Source organism: Pseudochaenichthys georgianus, chromosome 13, assembly GCF_902827115.2.
Source record: "Pseudochaenichthys georgianus chromosome 13, fPseGeo1.2, whole genome shotgun sequence".
Lineage (NCBI taxonomy): Eukaryota > Metazoa > Chordata > Actinopteri > Perciformes > Channichthyidae > Pseudochaenichthys > Pseudochaenichthys georgianus.
This window is the reverse complement of record NC_047515.1, coordinates 11,867,357-11,882,725: the sequence shown is the minus strand read 5'-3', so window position 1 is coordinate 11,882,725 and position 15,369 is coordinate 11,867,357. Positions and strand designations below refer to the sequence as shown.

General features: G+C 40.1%; 1 protein-coding gene across 1 annotated transcript in view; it reads right to left on the bottom strand.

Annotated features, from left to right (window-relative positions):
- Positions 1-13,075: 13,075 nt before the first annotated feature.
- dhrs13b.2 (dehydrogenase/reductase (SDR family) member 13b.2) overlaps positions 13,076-15,369 on the bottom strand; it is a 38,098-nt gene continuing 35,804 nt past the window's right edge. Inside the window, 1 exon segment of the mRNA XM_034097368.2 lies at positions 13,076-15,002. Coding sequence (XP_033953259.1) covers positions 14,988-15,002 — 15 coding nt within the window. The 3' untranslated portion in view covers positions 13,076-14,987.

Here is a 15,369-nt window from a genome sequence, read left to right as displayed (position 1 = left end):
GCAATCCGACAACCCACACAGCTCTAGTTTACGCTGGTAACGACCTAAAGCACACCCCTCAAGTCCAGAGATGTAATCCAAAGACATGCAGCGATTTCTTCGGTCGTTAACTCAGAAAAAAAACCTAGTGCGCTCTGCCTAGCTACGTTAGCTAGCTGTTTATTTGCACTTCCAGGATATTTGCACCTCCAGGAAAATGGCGTATTTATATATATATATATATATATATGGCGCGTGTTGCATTGTGGGTAGCTCGTGACGTCACTGTGTGTGAAATAATAGGCGGTTAGCTGCAATAAATAACTCCAGTTCAACAAACCATATTACAATATCTAAGGGAGCGTTATTTCTGGACCATCTTGAAATGTGACGTTCATATTTTAAAGATACACACATTTCATTGTGAGGTTGATTTAATATACACTAAGCCTCTCTTCAACAACGTTGACGTTAGCTAGTCTATTTTATGCTATAGTAGAGCATAGCGAATTTAAATTAACCTTAACAATGCATACAGTAACCTAACTAGCAAACTAACTATCCAACGTACAAGGATGACCTTATTTTAGCAACCTCGCACAGAAGCCTTTTGGTATACAGTAGCATCTAGGGGTGTAACGGTATCCGTATTCGTCCCGTACCGTCACGGTTCGGACGTCACGGTTCGGCACATGCAGTCACGCGGCGAATACGTCTTTTTTTACAAGTGGGAAAAAAGTCTGTCACTCAGGGCAGTATTACACTATATATAATCCAGGGGGCGGTATTGTGCCTAAAAGCCAGCCGCCCGTAAATAACAAATGAAGAACAAGAACAAAACACAACAAAACGAACACAATACATGAAGAAGAACAGTTAGTAGCTATGGCGAGTTCACACAACACACAGGAGCTAGAAGACTCACCTGCTTCTTTTAAATCAGGTGTGTGGGAACATTTCGGGCAGGCATTTCGGGCAGGCATAATGGCCTCACACACTCACAAGTTAATTACACATGTTAGACATTGCTCCTTAAAAAGGTACAGATTTTATTTTGTTTTATATTTATCATTGTATTTATTTTATATTTTGACATCAGGAGATGTTATACAGTTCTGTATTGCCTTTTATTGATTGTGATTGAAACACTTTCTTATTATTTATTTAAATATTTTCAAGACATTCTTTTTAGTTGTACAGCTTATTTAACCTCAGCCATTATAAATAATATGGCCATCTGAGTGTGTGTGGTACTGTTTGCGGTTTGTTTTTAACTGTGTAATACGGTTAATGATTCCAAATGTTAGAGTTCCTTATTTTCATACCAAAACTTGCACTACTGTTAAAAAAACAAAAAAAACAGCAACAAAAATATATTGGTTTCTTGCCAAAAATAGTTTTCAGTATTCCCACGGACAGTATTTTAGTATTGTCAGTGTGGGAAAGCCTCTGTAATATGATGTACGACAGAGGAATCACCATCTGTGTATATTTATTAAGTCTTAAGTTTTTTTAATAAATAGCTAGATAATAAAGTATTATTCAATTACATTCAGGGTACTTTAGCCCTATAGATATTTAGGAAAAATACATCCTGTGTCAAAATCTGGTCTTTACGTCATCTTCTCAGGAATGGTGAGTCATTTCCAGGAATTTTTAGGAGTTGCACAATGCAACGTGTGAGAAAAGAGTGTGTAGAACTGTATGGTGTAAAGTTACTATACAAAAGTGACTGTATTAGGGGGCTTCTTGGCCACACTAAATATGAATGATGTATGTAATGTGTAAGATCAGCCAAATGTTTCTGAAACAGCGGATTGTTTGTATCGGAAGAAGCTTTACACCACAACCATGAGTATTTTGTAGGCCCTCTCCTTAACGCCTTGCGTAGCTTAGCTTTCACGAGTTGCAGACTTCCAATTAAACCTTTTGTAATATTGTATCAATAATTTAAGTGTTTCAACTTTATGATATTTAATCAGGAACTTCAGATTATGATCAAACAGCTTGTGAGAAATAGGGTGTGTCATGTTTAGAAAGCTATAGCTCTATATCCCAATGTTTCAGATCCATATTTATTAATCAGTTAAAGGGGCCCTATTAAGCTTTTTGGTGTTTTCCCTTTCCTGGAGTGTGTTATATAGGTTTTTGTGCATGTAAATGATCTGCAAAGGCTAAAATCACAAAGTTCCGTCCAGAGGGTGTGTTTTCTCTCACACACAAATAAAGACCCTTTTGAACATTGAGGCATGTAAACATGTCACATTATAGGCTAAAAATACAATTGATAAACCTGAAAATTAACATGATAGGGCCCCTCCAGGACAAGAACATTGGAGGACTCGGATCGAGACATCCTTAGGGAATCTGTTGGGCAGCTGTGTGTACATTTTTAGAGTTAGCTTTTTCTTTTTTTCCTATATTGCCATGGCAATTCCATAAAAAACATCAAAGGTCAAACATTTTTAAAGCTTTTTTTCCATTCTCAGTAGTGCTGCTCTGTTTGTGATAAAACCTGGGCCCCACACACACACACTGTCCCCTTAGGGCACAGGCAGCTCACACACAAACACATCTGGTATCAGTTTGAGAAAAGCTCTGTTTATCCCTGTAAATGGACTCAGACTGACCAGTTTAGGTGTCCTCTCTGTGGGGGCTCCTCTTCATCAGTCCACTTTAAAGCGGCTGACATATTTACGAGCAGTGAGGCTCAGCAAGTCTTACGAGCATGTCTTTTTTTGAGTGTGTATTCTGTTTTTACAATTTTAGAAAAAGTTTACATTTAACTTGTATGTTTGATGTTCAATATAAGTTCAAGGAGAGACACTACAGTGAATAGGATAAGGATACAGATAGATATCACCATGAAACCAACCAGTTGATTACTGTACTTACATTGAGACGATTATTAAGTATATCATTGAGTTAAGTTCATTTCTTGTCATTGTACAGTTACAACAAAATCTAAATATATTTTAAATATGTTAAGCTTTATCTCATTAAATATGTAACATTTCATACATTCCCAAATCGGAAGACTGCACAAAGGTTTTTAAGGAAGGAATTAACTTTGGACATCTCTTTGTATCACTCCATAAATAAGAAAATACTATCGCTAGCCATTAAAATAAATCACCATATGTTACGACAAAAATATGACTTTAATCAGGCAATGAATTATATAGGAACCCTCCTGTAAAGGCTTTACGCATATACTGTAGATAGAGAGATAATGAAACTCGAAATGTGTATATATGTAAGTGCCACTAAAGTGGAGATTATGGATCACAATATGAGAAAAATGTATCAATTCAGAAAACGGGGGCTTACGTATTGTAATCCTAGTTATATAAGCACAGGCGGAGCCCTCTACTGGACCCTATGGGTACTACCAGGGTTCGAGTTATAAACTGATCCCTATGGGGGTCTTTAAAACTAACGTGCACGCACGCACACACACACACACACACACACACACACACACACTCAATCACACACAGCAGCAGCCCTCTACTTGCTACAAACTTAAATATGAAAAGGTTCAACTACGCACACACACACCATCTCGGCTTGCGCAGCACACTCACAGGCATAGATTGCGCAATAAAGTATTGCGCACCTTGGAGGTGCAGCGCAGGCATATTGTCATTCAAGAGATGCGTAGTTCTTTTGGAAAACATGTTTTTCTTTTAGCCTATTTGCCTCGTTAACGTAAATAATACTCATTACATTGACACATGCATTATTTGTGATTAAAATAATGGTTGTTGGTAATGTATTAGCAACCCCCACAGATGTATGATTTCACTGTGTCCGTGGGAGCTCATTGGCTCCCATATACTCGAACCCTGGGTACTACCCTCAATCATGCAATGCGAGCATTCACCTACTGAGATATCTATAAACGTAGCCGGTCCCTCGGGGCGGCCTACCTGAATGCGCGCGCAAGCCCACCATATATAAGGCAGCCACGCCTCCTGACTGTCATCCTTTTCTCTTCAGCGAGCGAGCAACAACTGAAGCAGAGAAAGTAAAACATTTGAAAGAAAATAAAGAGTTATCATATCATTCCTTCATGGAGTCGCCACTTCTAGAGACCCGGGCCTGTCCTTCGTGCCCTGGCTTAATAGCGGGCGCCGATCCCCACCACCTCTGCTTCGAGTGTTGGGGGACCAGGATATGCCGAGGCGGTGCCATTCACATTCGCCATTCAGCGGGGCGGATGGCTCCGTTTTCCCGGGGAGGAGGATCAAATCAAATCAAGTTTTATTTATATAGCACATTTATAAACGATTTTTGGTTAATAATAGCCTACAGTAGAGACACTTTACAGCAAATACAACAGCACAGATTGTTCAGAATATCAGTATGAGAAAAACAACACCCTCTATCCTTAGACCCTCACATCGTAGAAGATGAATCTACGAAGATGTCAACTATGACGAGCACTTCCCGGTCCGGCGTCCATGAAAGTCCACCGTCCAAGCCTGTACTCCGTCCTGCCTGTTAATGTAAGCCACTGTGGTACGTTTGTCACTCCTCACCAGCACATGTTTGCCCTGTAGTAAGGGTTTGCAGTGCTGTCGGAGCAGTACTGCCCGTAGCTCTAGAAGGTTGATGTGCCGAGTTTCTGTCAGAGGCCAGCCACCACCTATAGCTCTCTCTAGGCAGGTCCCCCCCCCATCCTGTCACGGATGCATCTTGAACACCGTGACGTAGGAGGTCACCTCCGCAGATGCTTTGGGGACCCCCAGTATCGGAGGTTGCCCTCCACTGAGGGAGGGGATGGTTACCAGACGTTGTTTGTGCCTCTTGGTATCTAAACGAAGGCCGGAAAACCACCTCTGCAGGCGAGTAAGTAACCCCAGCGGTACCACAAGGTGAGCAGCCGCCATGAGACCCAGAGTCTGCATGATGGTCAAAGCTGTCACCGTTGCCCCCTGTCGCAGTCTGAAAACTGCCTGAAGCAGGGATGCCTGTCTGCTCTCTGACAGGGTGGCACATAGTCTGCCTGCATCGAGCAAAAATCCCCAGATACCCCACCTGCTGGTGAGGTACGGGACTGCTCTTCTTCCAATTGACCGCAATCCACTTGGATCAATTGGGCTGTGTTTGCCTCTTCCCTGGACCTGGCCATGACTGTAGAAGCTTGCTCTGTTCAGTTGTCTCACTGAAATAATCACTTTTAACATGTTTTTTTTACAGTCAGTATGCAGAGACAAAGGGTCGCAGCTCTCACTATGTTCAATAATATTTGCCTTAAATACATTGAAATGTGAAAGTTGAACAAAAAAGTTATGTTGCATGGTAAAATGTAAATGTAACCTTTTGCTAAGAAAGTACACTCAACATCACTGATGTGTAGGTGATCTAGTATTTAGTCATGTTTAATGGCATGTCTATCAGTGTATTAGAGTCATTACTTTATGCATTCTTTGTAAAGTATGAATTATGTACCTTGGAATCCGTGCTGAAGTTCTCTGCTGCTAGGAGTCCAGATCTGTCTCTCCTCCTCTGGTCCAGCCTGTCTGGATCACCTTAAGGAGACTTTGAACAAACAGATGTAAAGTTACATGCGTGGGTTACAGACTTCTTTACATGCAAACAACTTTTTATCTTCTTTTAAAAACAGGTCATAATCTTATTGTTATACTTAAGAAATTGCTGGATATCACAGTCCTTATACTGTATCAGTTTGATTGAGTATTATTGTGTAGGTCCATTTTATTTTACTGTTACTTTGGATGAGGTTTTCATGAGTCAGTCAAATTAATTTGTATTCATATGTATCACACACGTAAGGGTAAGACACAAACCTATTTAACAAATGCAATGCTATGGATAAGCTTCATTTTGACTGAAGTCACAGATAACGTCATACTGTATCTAATATTTAAACAAATCATTTCCTTGTCACTAAAGCATTGACTACGCTATTCATCGTCCTTAAATGCAGGCATTAAGTTACATGTTCCGTTCTACAGCCACAATAAGGCTGTTTCTCAAGTGTGAGGATAATACAATTAAAAGAGGCATTGGTAATAATATTAAAAACAACAATGTTTCAGCCTGTCCTCCTACAAAAAACGACCAAATAGGTCGATTGTTTCAGCACCTTAGATTACGACCCATAGCCACGTTTTAAAGTGTAGCACCTCTAGTGGTCGTGTAAGAAACAACATGCTCCCGTTTATTTACAAATAACCCTCTCTGGAAAATCCTAAATTGTAGAACAGTTTGGCCATTAAAATGCTTTTTGATTAGATTTCTAGCGAGAAGTGTATATTGTACTTTTAGAATCCACGTCCAGTGGAAGTGTAGGATCTATAGTTTGATAGATATTACGAAGATGATTTGAGGTCTCGCCAGGATAACGTGTATATGCGGCAGCTTCCATGTAAAGTTGAAAACAGTATTTCCGGTCTCGAAGTTTTCATAATAAAACCGGATATATTCCCCTCACTGTCAAATGATTACACAGTGATATCTGCATTACTCATCCACTAAAAAACATCAGTTTATCCTTGTTAATTACACAATATTGATTGGTTTAAATGGTGTACAATGCTTTTGTGTTTTTAACCTTCGGGTCAGAGAAACAAATAGTTTTTTAGGAGTTTAGACACGACAGAGTTTCCGAAGACACTACACTACCCAGAATCCCCAGCTATCGTTTGGGTCTACAACATCCGCCTTGCTTTACAAACCCCGTGATTAGTCATCAAGCCCTGTGATTGGATGTTGGAGTGGCAGTGCGACAAGGTTACGCTGTCAAACAGCTCTTTGAAATGGAATGGAACCACGGCAGACTTTCCAAAACTGGAATTGGACGGGTCCAGCCCCCGGAACTACACATGCTGGCTATTGTGTGTTTCGCAATATATGGCACGTCTCTTTATAAGAAGTTTTCGTATTTCCGACAATTAGAAGTTGGCAGTATTAAACGTGTACACCCTGGAGGTTTAGGGGATACGAAACACAGTGGTGTTATCAATTGTAAAACATATAATTAATAAATGGTGAAATAATATACCCACATGACACCTAAGGTCAGAAGAGCTTTATTTAACAGATGGTTTTATGTCTACCCCTCCTGTTGTTCATTGGTAAGCCGGAAACATGCACTTGTCAAGGTTCAGAGGCAAATTTTGCAAATATGGCAGTAGCCATCGATCATCTTAAGATAAGATAAGATATACTTTATTGATCCCAAGTTGGGAAATGTTTTTGTTACAGCAGCATGTACTACTTTGTTCTACTCCACTACAATTTAGAGGTTAACCTGGTATTTTTACTCTACTACATTTATTTTTGTTACTTTGCAGATTCTGATTAATGATGTGAAATATAAACAACCCTTAAATCAGACTTTAGTTACACCTGAGTAAAATTCAGCCTTATCAGTTGGTCTGTTTTGCACATCCTCCTGTTAATATCTTTGGACGTCCTGCACTAAATTGTTTTATTGTAGAGATCACTACAGTATCTTCTTGATATTTTCCATTCTATATTTCTATCATTGACCCCTATTTTGTATGTAGGCTACTCTTAATATTTAAATGTTTTCATCAAATATAACTTATTCTACAACTAAATTTAATAACGTGCTTTAACCACTAGGAGGTGCGGTTTAGACCAGTGGTCTAGTTAATACAACATAATAATATCGTACATAATATGACTATAAACTTTATTGGGAAATTAAAACAGAACGTTAAAGGAAAATACACTTTCAGTCTCTCGATGTGAAGCTTATGCATTGTACCATGAACTTGTATAGACCTGTAACAGTCAACTGCATGAGGAGTTGGAAAGGTAGTTCAGAAAATCAGTAATATCTTTAAAAACTACTAAAAAGTCCCTTTATATCAGCTGTGCACCTTTATGGTGTAAACACAGCCTATCTACTAATTGGATCAAATGTAAAAGTCAGCCGAATTAGTGTTGATACTGCAAGGAGACGTATTGTGTGAAAAGAAATGGAAGATGTTGTTTAATTGTTGATATATGTATGGTCCACGTCACGTATTCAGTTTTGGCGGCATCTCTTCCAGTTTGTCAAAAGGTCTTCTGATCAGGGCTCTATAAATACATATCTACGGCAGATCTGTAATATTTAATGCAGCCGAACCGTGTATTGCAATGCCGTTATGTGATGACTTTCAAAGAGAAAAGCAAGAGCACTCGGAATAAAGTTTTATTATTATTTTTTGAATGTTTTCCGATTTCATATCACATAAACACCATATCCCGACGTGCATTGCGGCGTGATTTTAGCCTATCAAAACCTCTGGAAACAGAAATGTGTCTCTCAGAATCGAAAGAGAAAAACCTATGGGAAAAACACAAAAGCATTGAACAGAATTTAAACCAATTAATGTCGTATAATTAACTAGGATAAACTGATGTTTTTTAGTGGATGTGTAGTGCAGATATCACTGTTAAATCATTTGATCATTGGTTTTATTATGAAAACGGCCAGACCGGAAATACTGTTTTCAACCCGTAACTTTACATGGAAGCTTGCCGCATATACACGTTCTCCTGACGAAACCTCAAATCATCTTCGTAATATCTATCAAACTATAGATCCTACATATCGACTGGACGTGGATTCTAAAAGTACAATATATACTTCTCGCTAGAAATCTAATCATAAAGCGTTTTAATGGCCAAACTATCCTACAATTTAGGATTTTACAGAGAGGGTTATTTGTGAATAAACAACCCTCTGTAACGTTTGCATTGAACGGGAGCACTCGAGGCCGACAATTTTAAAACGTAATTATAGGTCGTATTAAGCGCTTGAACAAACGACATATTTGGTCGTAATAAGGGCTTAAACAATCGACCCATTTGGTCGTATGAGTTGGAGGACTTGTTGCAATGTTTGGGTCGTTCGTCTGATTCTTTCACACACACATACGGGTATTGGGCCGAGGGCGACACCGTACTTCCGGTATCCGCCGTTTTACGCGAGGTGCAAGCAGCCGTACACCGTCTAGGTGTTGCTAAGCTTCCTGTACTGAATATCATAGTCTATTGCCTTAATAAATATCTAGTCAACTCTAAAATACCACATATATGCAATGGCATGATAATATTATTGTGACAAGTGGGGTATTCACCTGGTGTTTCCAGAAATTAGACGTAGATGCAGCCAAAATCGACGAAGGCCACTGTCGTTTTTCCATACATCTGCAGGCAGTCTTGTAAAGGCAATCCGACAACCCACACAGCTCTAGTTTACGCTGGTAACGACCTAAAGCACACCCCTCAAGTCCAGAGATGTAATCCAAAGACATGCAGCGATTTCTTCGGTCGTTAACTCAGAAAAAAAACCTAGTGCGCTCTGCCTAGCTACGTTAGCTAGCTGTTTATATTTGCACTTCCAGGATATTTGCACCTCCAGGAAAATGGCGTATTTATATATATATATATATATATATATGGCGCGTGTTGCATTGTGGGTAGCTCGTGACGTCACTGTGTGTGAAATAATAGGCGGTTAGCTGCAATAAATAACTCCAGTTCAACAAACCATATTACAATATCTAAGGGAGCGTTATTTCTGGACCATCTTGAAATGTGACGTTCATATTTTAAAGATACACACATTTCATTGTGAGGTTGATTTAATATACACTAAGCCTCTCTTCAACAATACGTTGACGTTAGCTAGTCTATTTTATGCTATAGTAGAGCATAGCGAATTTAAATTAACCTTAACAATGCATACAGTAACCTAACTAGCAAACTAACTATCCAACGTACAAGGATGACCTTATTTTAGCAACCTCGCACAGAAGCCTTTTGGTATACAGTAGCATCTAGGGGTGTAACGGTATCCGTATTCGTCCCGTACCGTCACGGTTCGGACGTCACGGTTCGGCACATGCAGTCACGCGGCGAATACGTCTTTTTTTACAAGTGGGAAAAAAGTCTGTCACTCAGGGCAGTATTACACTATATATAATCCAGGGGGCGGTATTGTGCCTAAAAGCCAGCCGCCCGTAAATAACAAATGAAGAACAAGAACAAAACACAACAAAACGAACACAATACATGAAGAAGAACAGTTAGTAGCTATGGCGAGTTCACACAACACACAGGAGCTAGAAGACTCACCTGCTTCTTTTAAATCAGGTGTGTGGGAACATTTCGGGCAGGCATTTCGGGCAGGCATAATGGCCTCACACACTCACAAGTTAATTACACATGTTAGACATTGCTCCTTAAAAAGGTACAGATTTTATTTTGTTTTATATTTATCATTGTATTTATTTTATATTTTGACATCAGGAGATGTTATACAGTTCTGTATTGCCTTTTATTGATTGTGATTGAAACACTTTCTTATTATTTATTTAAATATTTTCAAGACATTCTTTTTAGTTGTACAGCTTATTTAACCTCAGCCATTATAAATAATATGGCCATCTGAGTGTGTGTGGTACTGTTTGCGGTTTGTTTTTAACTGTGTAATACGGTTAATGATTCCAAATGTTAGAGTTCCTTATTTTCATACCAAAACTTGCACTACTGTTAAAAAAACAAAAAAAACAGCAACAAAAATATGCATTTGGGACTTTTTTTGCTTTTCCTTGTACCGAACCGTGACCCCCAAACCGAGGTATGAACCGAACCGTGACTTCTGTGAATCGTTACACCCCTAGTAGCATCCCACTTAATGTGTTATACTTCTCTATTACGTTTAACTTGGATGCTACGCATAGCATCGTTATCACAGATGGAGCTACGATTGCTCAAATGCTAACCCAACTCTAAACATTCATTAACGTTAGCTTAATAAAAACACCAGTAACATAACATAAAGTACGCAGGGTTGACTTACCGAAGAAACTGCATTCATGGACGGTCTGTTTCAACCGCAGATAAATCCTATATTTGCATGACGAATAGTCCACCAGGAACCAACACAACAAACACGGCCGAGTTCAAGTAGTGTTCTCCTCATGAGCTGAGCCGCTGTAGCATCACGGAGCCAATGGAGCTAACAGAGCTAGCAGAGAGGAGCTAGGAGCAGCAGTCCCGTTGTCATGAAAGGGGAATCTAACTATATACAGAATATGTTTTTGTGGATCCAGGCTAGAAACATGTTAATTTTATGATGTTAAGTTGGACATTTTAACATAGGGTCTACGGGAATTTCTCCCATCTGCATCCATCGCCTACAGTTTGCAGCATTGGGCTTCACCGCACTGTCCCGGGGTTTGCTGCTTGGCTCTGATAGGCCAGAAGACGGTTTGCTTGCATTCGGACTCGATTGCGTATCCTGTCTGAGTAGCCCGGATGATGCTGCATCGAAATTTTTGACGTCAAATTTTTTTCACTTTTTCAATTTTTGGGATCTGAATTCAAATACTTCTGTCTCTTGTTTGATTCCATAGTAGCGGCAAACTCTGGGGAAGAGCCGGGACGCTAATACGGAAGTGCCTCAAACTGCAGTTCATCTAGTGGCCAGTAGGAGCAGTCTGCAGAAGGGAGCAATTTCCATAGACCCCCATGTTAAAATGCCCAACTTTACAGCAGAAATAAACATGTTTACATCGTGGTTAAAAAAAACATATTCTCTGTATAGTTAGATCCCCCCTTCATGAATATGGATTGGGGGGTGCATTTTTCCTCAACGCATCTGTTTAATTAATATTAAGCCTTAAAGCTTTTGCATAAATTAGGGCGTGGTCACTTTGATGGACACGTACATGCCTCACTGTCAGCTCACAGCAACTTGTCCACTCTGCTAGGCTGCAACGTTAGTTAGTTGTAGTTACTGTACTTGACCCTTTAGCTTTAGCCGTGTTCGTGGTGATTGTGCCTTTTAGGGAATATTGTTACAAATACCAGACAATTAAAATGACGTGCTGTGCGCTTGCATGTACTAACAGAACTTTCAAGAAGTCTAAAACGATAATATTATACATGTTAACCCCGTTCGCAGGTGTTTGTGTGCTTGGTAGCTTAGCTTGTTACTTATTAGCCAGGATGTAACCCTTTATATATACATTTTAGTTTATGATTCAGCCTTAGGTAAAACTTTTATAGTCTATGGCTATGACGCCCATAATGCTAAACGGGAGCAAATGTTAATAGGGGACCCAATTATCCCAGTGGTGGCCGCCGGAGCTAACGGAGCCGCAGGGGGCTAGCTCCAGCCGGCGTCCCGGAGCTAGCCCACTGCGGCTCCGTTAGGTCCGGGCGGACGACGCTGAAGTTGGCTTCCGATTCAGAGCATCCGATTCGGCAGTTAAGGGGAAAGTTAAGGGACATTTAATTTACAGCGCTGAGGGAACAATCCTCCGTGTTTGAACCTCTTAAATCGCTGCATAGCCGATTTATTTGGACTGGATTATCCCAGAGAGTCTAAAGATTCTTTATAACCTAGTTTGAGATTTGTGAATCTTTTATTCTATTTGTGAAAATTAAAAAAAGGGAGATTTCAGTGCTTTTTTCACATGTAGACCAGGTCCTGTTCTAAAACCACTAGACCTACACTCATCAAATCTGGACTGGATTATCCCAGAGGGTCGAAACATTCTTTATAACAGTTTGAGATTTGTGAAACCTTAATTATATTTGTGAAAATACAAAAAGTGAGATTTCAGTGCTTTTTTTACATGTAGACCACATTAGACCAGGTCCTGATCTAAAACCACTCTCTATCTATCGATATCTCTCTAGGGCTCTGCAGTTCGGTGGCAGCAGGTCCCGCCTCGTTGCCCTTATTTGGAGCAGGCGGGATTAGACTCTGACGTCGCTGTCTAACCGTTAGTGGCCGACTCCGCCTACTAAGGGCTTCTCGGCAACTCTGCAGAATCCAGTCCAGTAAAGGGCTGAGCCTGTGTAAAATATAACAGGATTTAAAGTGTTGTAAAATATCTTAAAATAAAATAAAAGCTAAATAAATGTAACTAATACATAACAATATGAAGCTTCGTCACTTGATTACTTGCAACAATAATATGTTGTATTACTGTTAAGTTTAAATATGTAATGATCTAATAATAACCTTGCATGAATTTATGAAGAAATCTAGGGATGCAAATACACAAAGTAAGTCAAATACACCAATATGTGATTTTTTTATGTTTCCTTTTTAATATAGCAGAATGAAAGAAGACATTTAAGAAAAATAAAAACGACCAAACACTGAAAATTGAACATTTTCGTAAATGGTGTTTTTTTCCTTTGAGAGAAAGCGGATGTTTCAAGAATTACACTTGAAAATGCCCGTAAGAGCTAATTCTGGAGAAATTGTTTGCTAAAGTGATCAAAATCGAGCGGCTGTCTTACTTACAGGGAAGTTTCAAGTTTCAAAGGAACATTTCAAATCACATGAAACATCTTATGTTTATTAATCGCAGGGAAGCAGCTCACACATGGAATCATATGTTGGGCTTTTTGGATCACATGAAGAATCACACTCAAAGTACCATCGTGTTTATTAAATGCCTTCAATAAGAAATATTGTATTTACACTGTGTGCATCTTTGATATTCATCTTGTTCATACAGTGGATACATGTTACTTGATAGGGCTCCTTGTTGTTTCTGAGGTAACAGAGATGTTCTGTTGTATACTACATTTAGTTTTTGAGCACACACTTATTTTCAATAAAATAAAATGAAAAATGCAACTGCATTGCAACTGGACTAAGGACTGCTTTTGCAGATGATGTGGTTCTAATGGCTTCATCGGTCTGCGACCTTCAGCACTCACCGGATCAGTTCACAGCCGAGTGTGAAGCGGCTGGGGTGAGGATCAGCACCTCCAAATCTGAGGCCATGGTTCTCAGCAGGAAACAGATGGACTGTCCACTCCAAGTAGGGAATGAGTCCTTACCCCAAGCGAAGGAGTTAAAGTATCTCGGGGTCTTGTTCTCGAGTGAGGGAACAATGGAGATGGGCCGGAGAATCGGAGCAGCGGGAGCGGTACTGCAGTCGCTTTACCGCACCGTTGTGACGAAAAGGGAGCTGAGCCAGAAGGCAAAGCTATCTGTCTACCGGGCCATTTTCGTTCCTACCCTCACCTATGGTCATGAAGGATGGGTCATGACCGAAAGAACGAGATCGCGGATACAAGCGGCCGAGGTGGGTTTTCTCCGCAGGGTAGCTGGTGTCTCCCTTAGGGATAAGGTGAGAAGTTCGGTCATCCGGGAGGGACTCGGAGTTGAACCGCTCCTCCTTCGCGTCAAAAGGAGCCAGTTGAGGTGGCTCGAGCACCTAGTAAGGATGCCACCCTAAGGTGGTGTTCCAGGCTGGGAGGAGACTGAGGGGTAGACCTAGGACCAGGTGGAGGGATTATATCTCTTCGCTGGTCTGGGAGCACCTTGGAATCCCCCAGTCAGAGCTGGATGATGTGGCCGGGGAAAGGGAAGTTTGGGGCTCTCTGCTGGAAGAGCTACTTCCGCGACCCGACCACGGATAAGTGGGAGAAGATGGATAGATGGAAAATGAACAATATAGATAAAACACTGTAGTCCTATGTGCCCAAATATAGTTAGATTCAGTATTTCTCAATAAATGTGTTGCTGAAGTCTAACAAATGTGTTTAATATATTTACCTTCTCAGAGTTTCATTATTTATTTAATTCTTCAAATCGTGTTTTATTTACATCCATGTTTGCTGTCCTTCAGTATTGGAGTATTTGCTTGCTGTGCTGCCTGTGTACAGAACTTTGCATGTGCATCAACAAGCGTTGCTCTATTAAACTACTGTACTACTACTATGCATGAACCCCTAAACTGTTGCATTTCCCCCTGTTTGATCATTCAATATCAAGTTTTTTCAGCATGAGCAAAATCTATGCAACAACAAAAACAAAACCTTCACCATAAAACATACACACACACACACACACACACACACACACACACACACACACACACACACACACACACACCAATCAAATGAGTCTCTGAAACCAACTGACGAGGTAGGAGGTTCGCCGTTACTGCTTCATCTGCTCACTCTTCCAAGGCTGCTGCTCAGTATAGTTGGTTCTGCTCGATACACACACAAAGAAAAAAATCAGATTGTATAAAAGTCTATAGGAAAATAATTGTACTTCTCACATGATTTATTACTTCAGGAAATATTTAACTGTTGTGATTATGGTCTCAATTATAGTTTAAAGTCTTCAATACAGAATGATGTTGGTTTCCTGTCTGATAATTAGCTGATCAGATTTGGCAATGTTGTGACATCACAACAGATTTTTGGGTTGTGCAACAATTAGCCAATAACCAACCAAGGTAACAAACACCTTATCACCTGAATCTCCTCTTAGAGCGCTATTATGTTTCTTTAACCAATCAATTCACAGAGGGGCGTGGCCAGCAGCAGCTCATTAGCATGTAAAGCTACAGA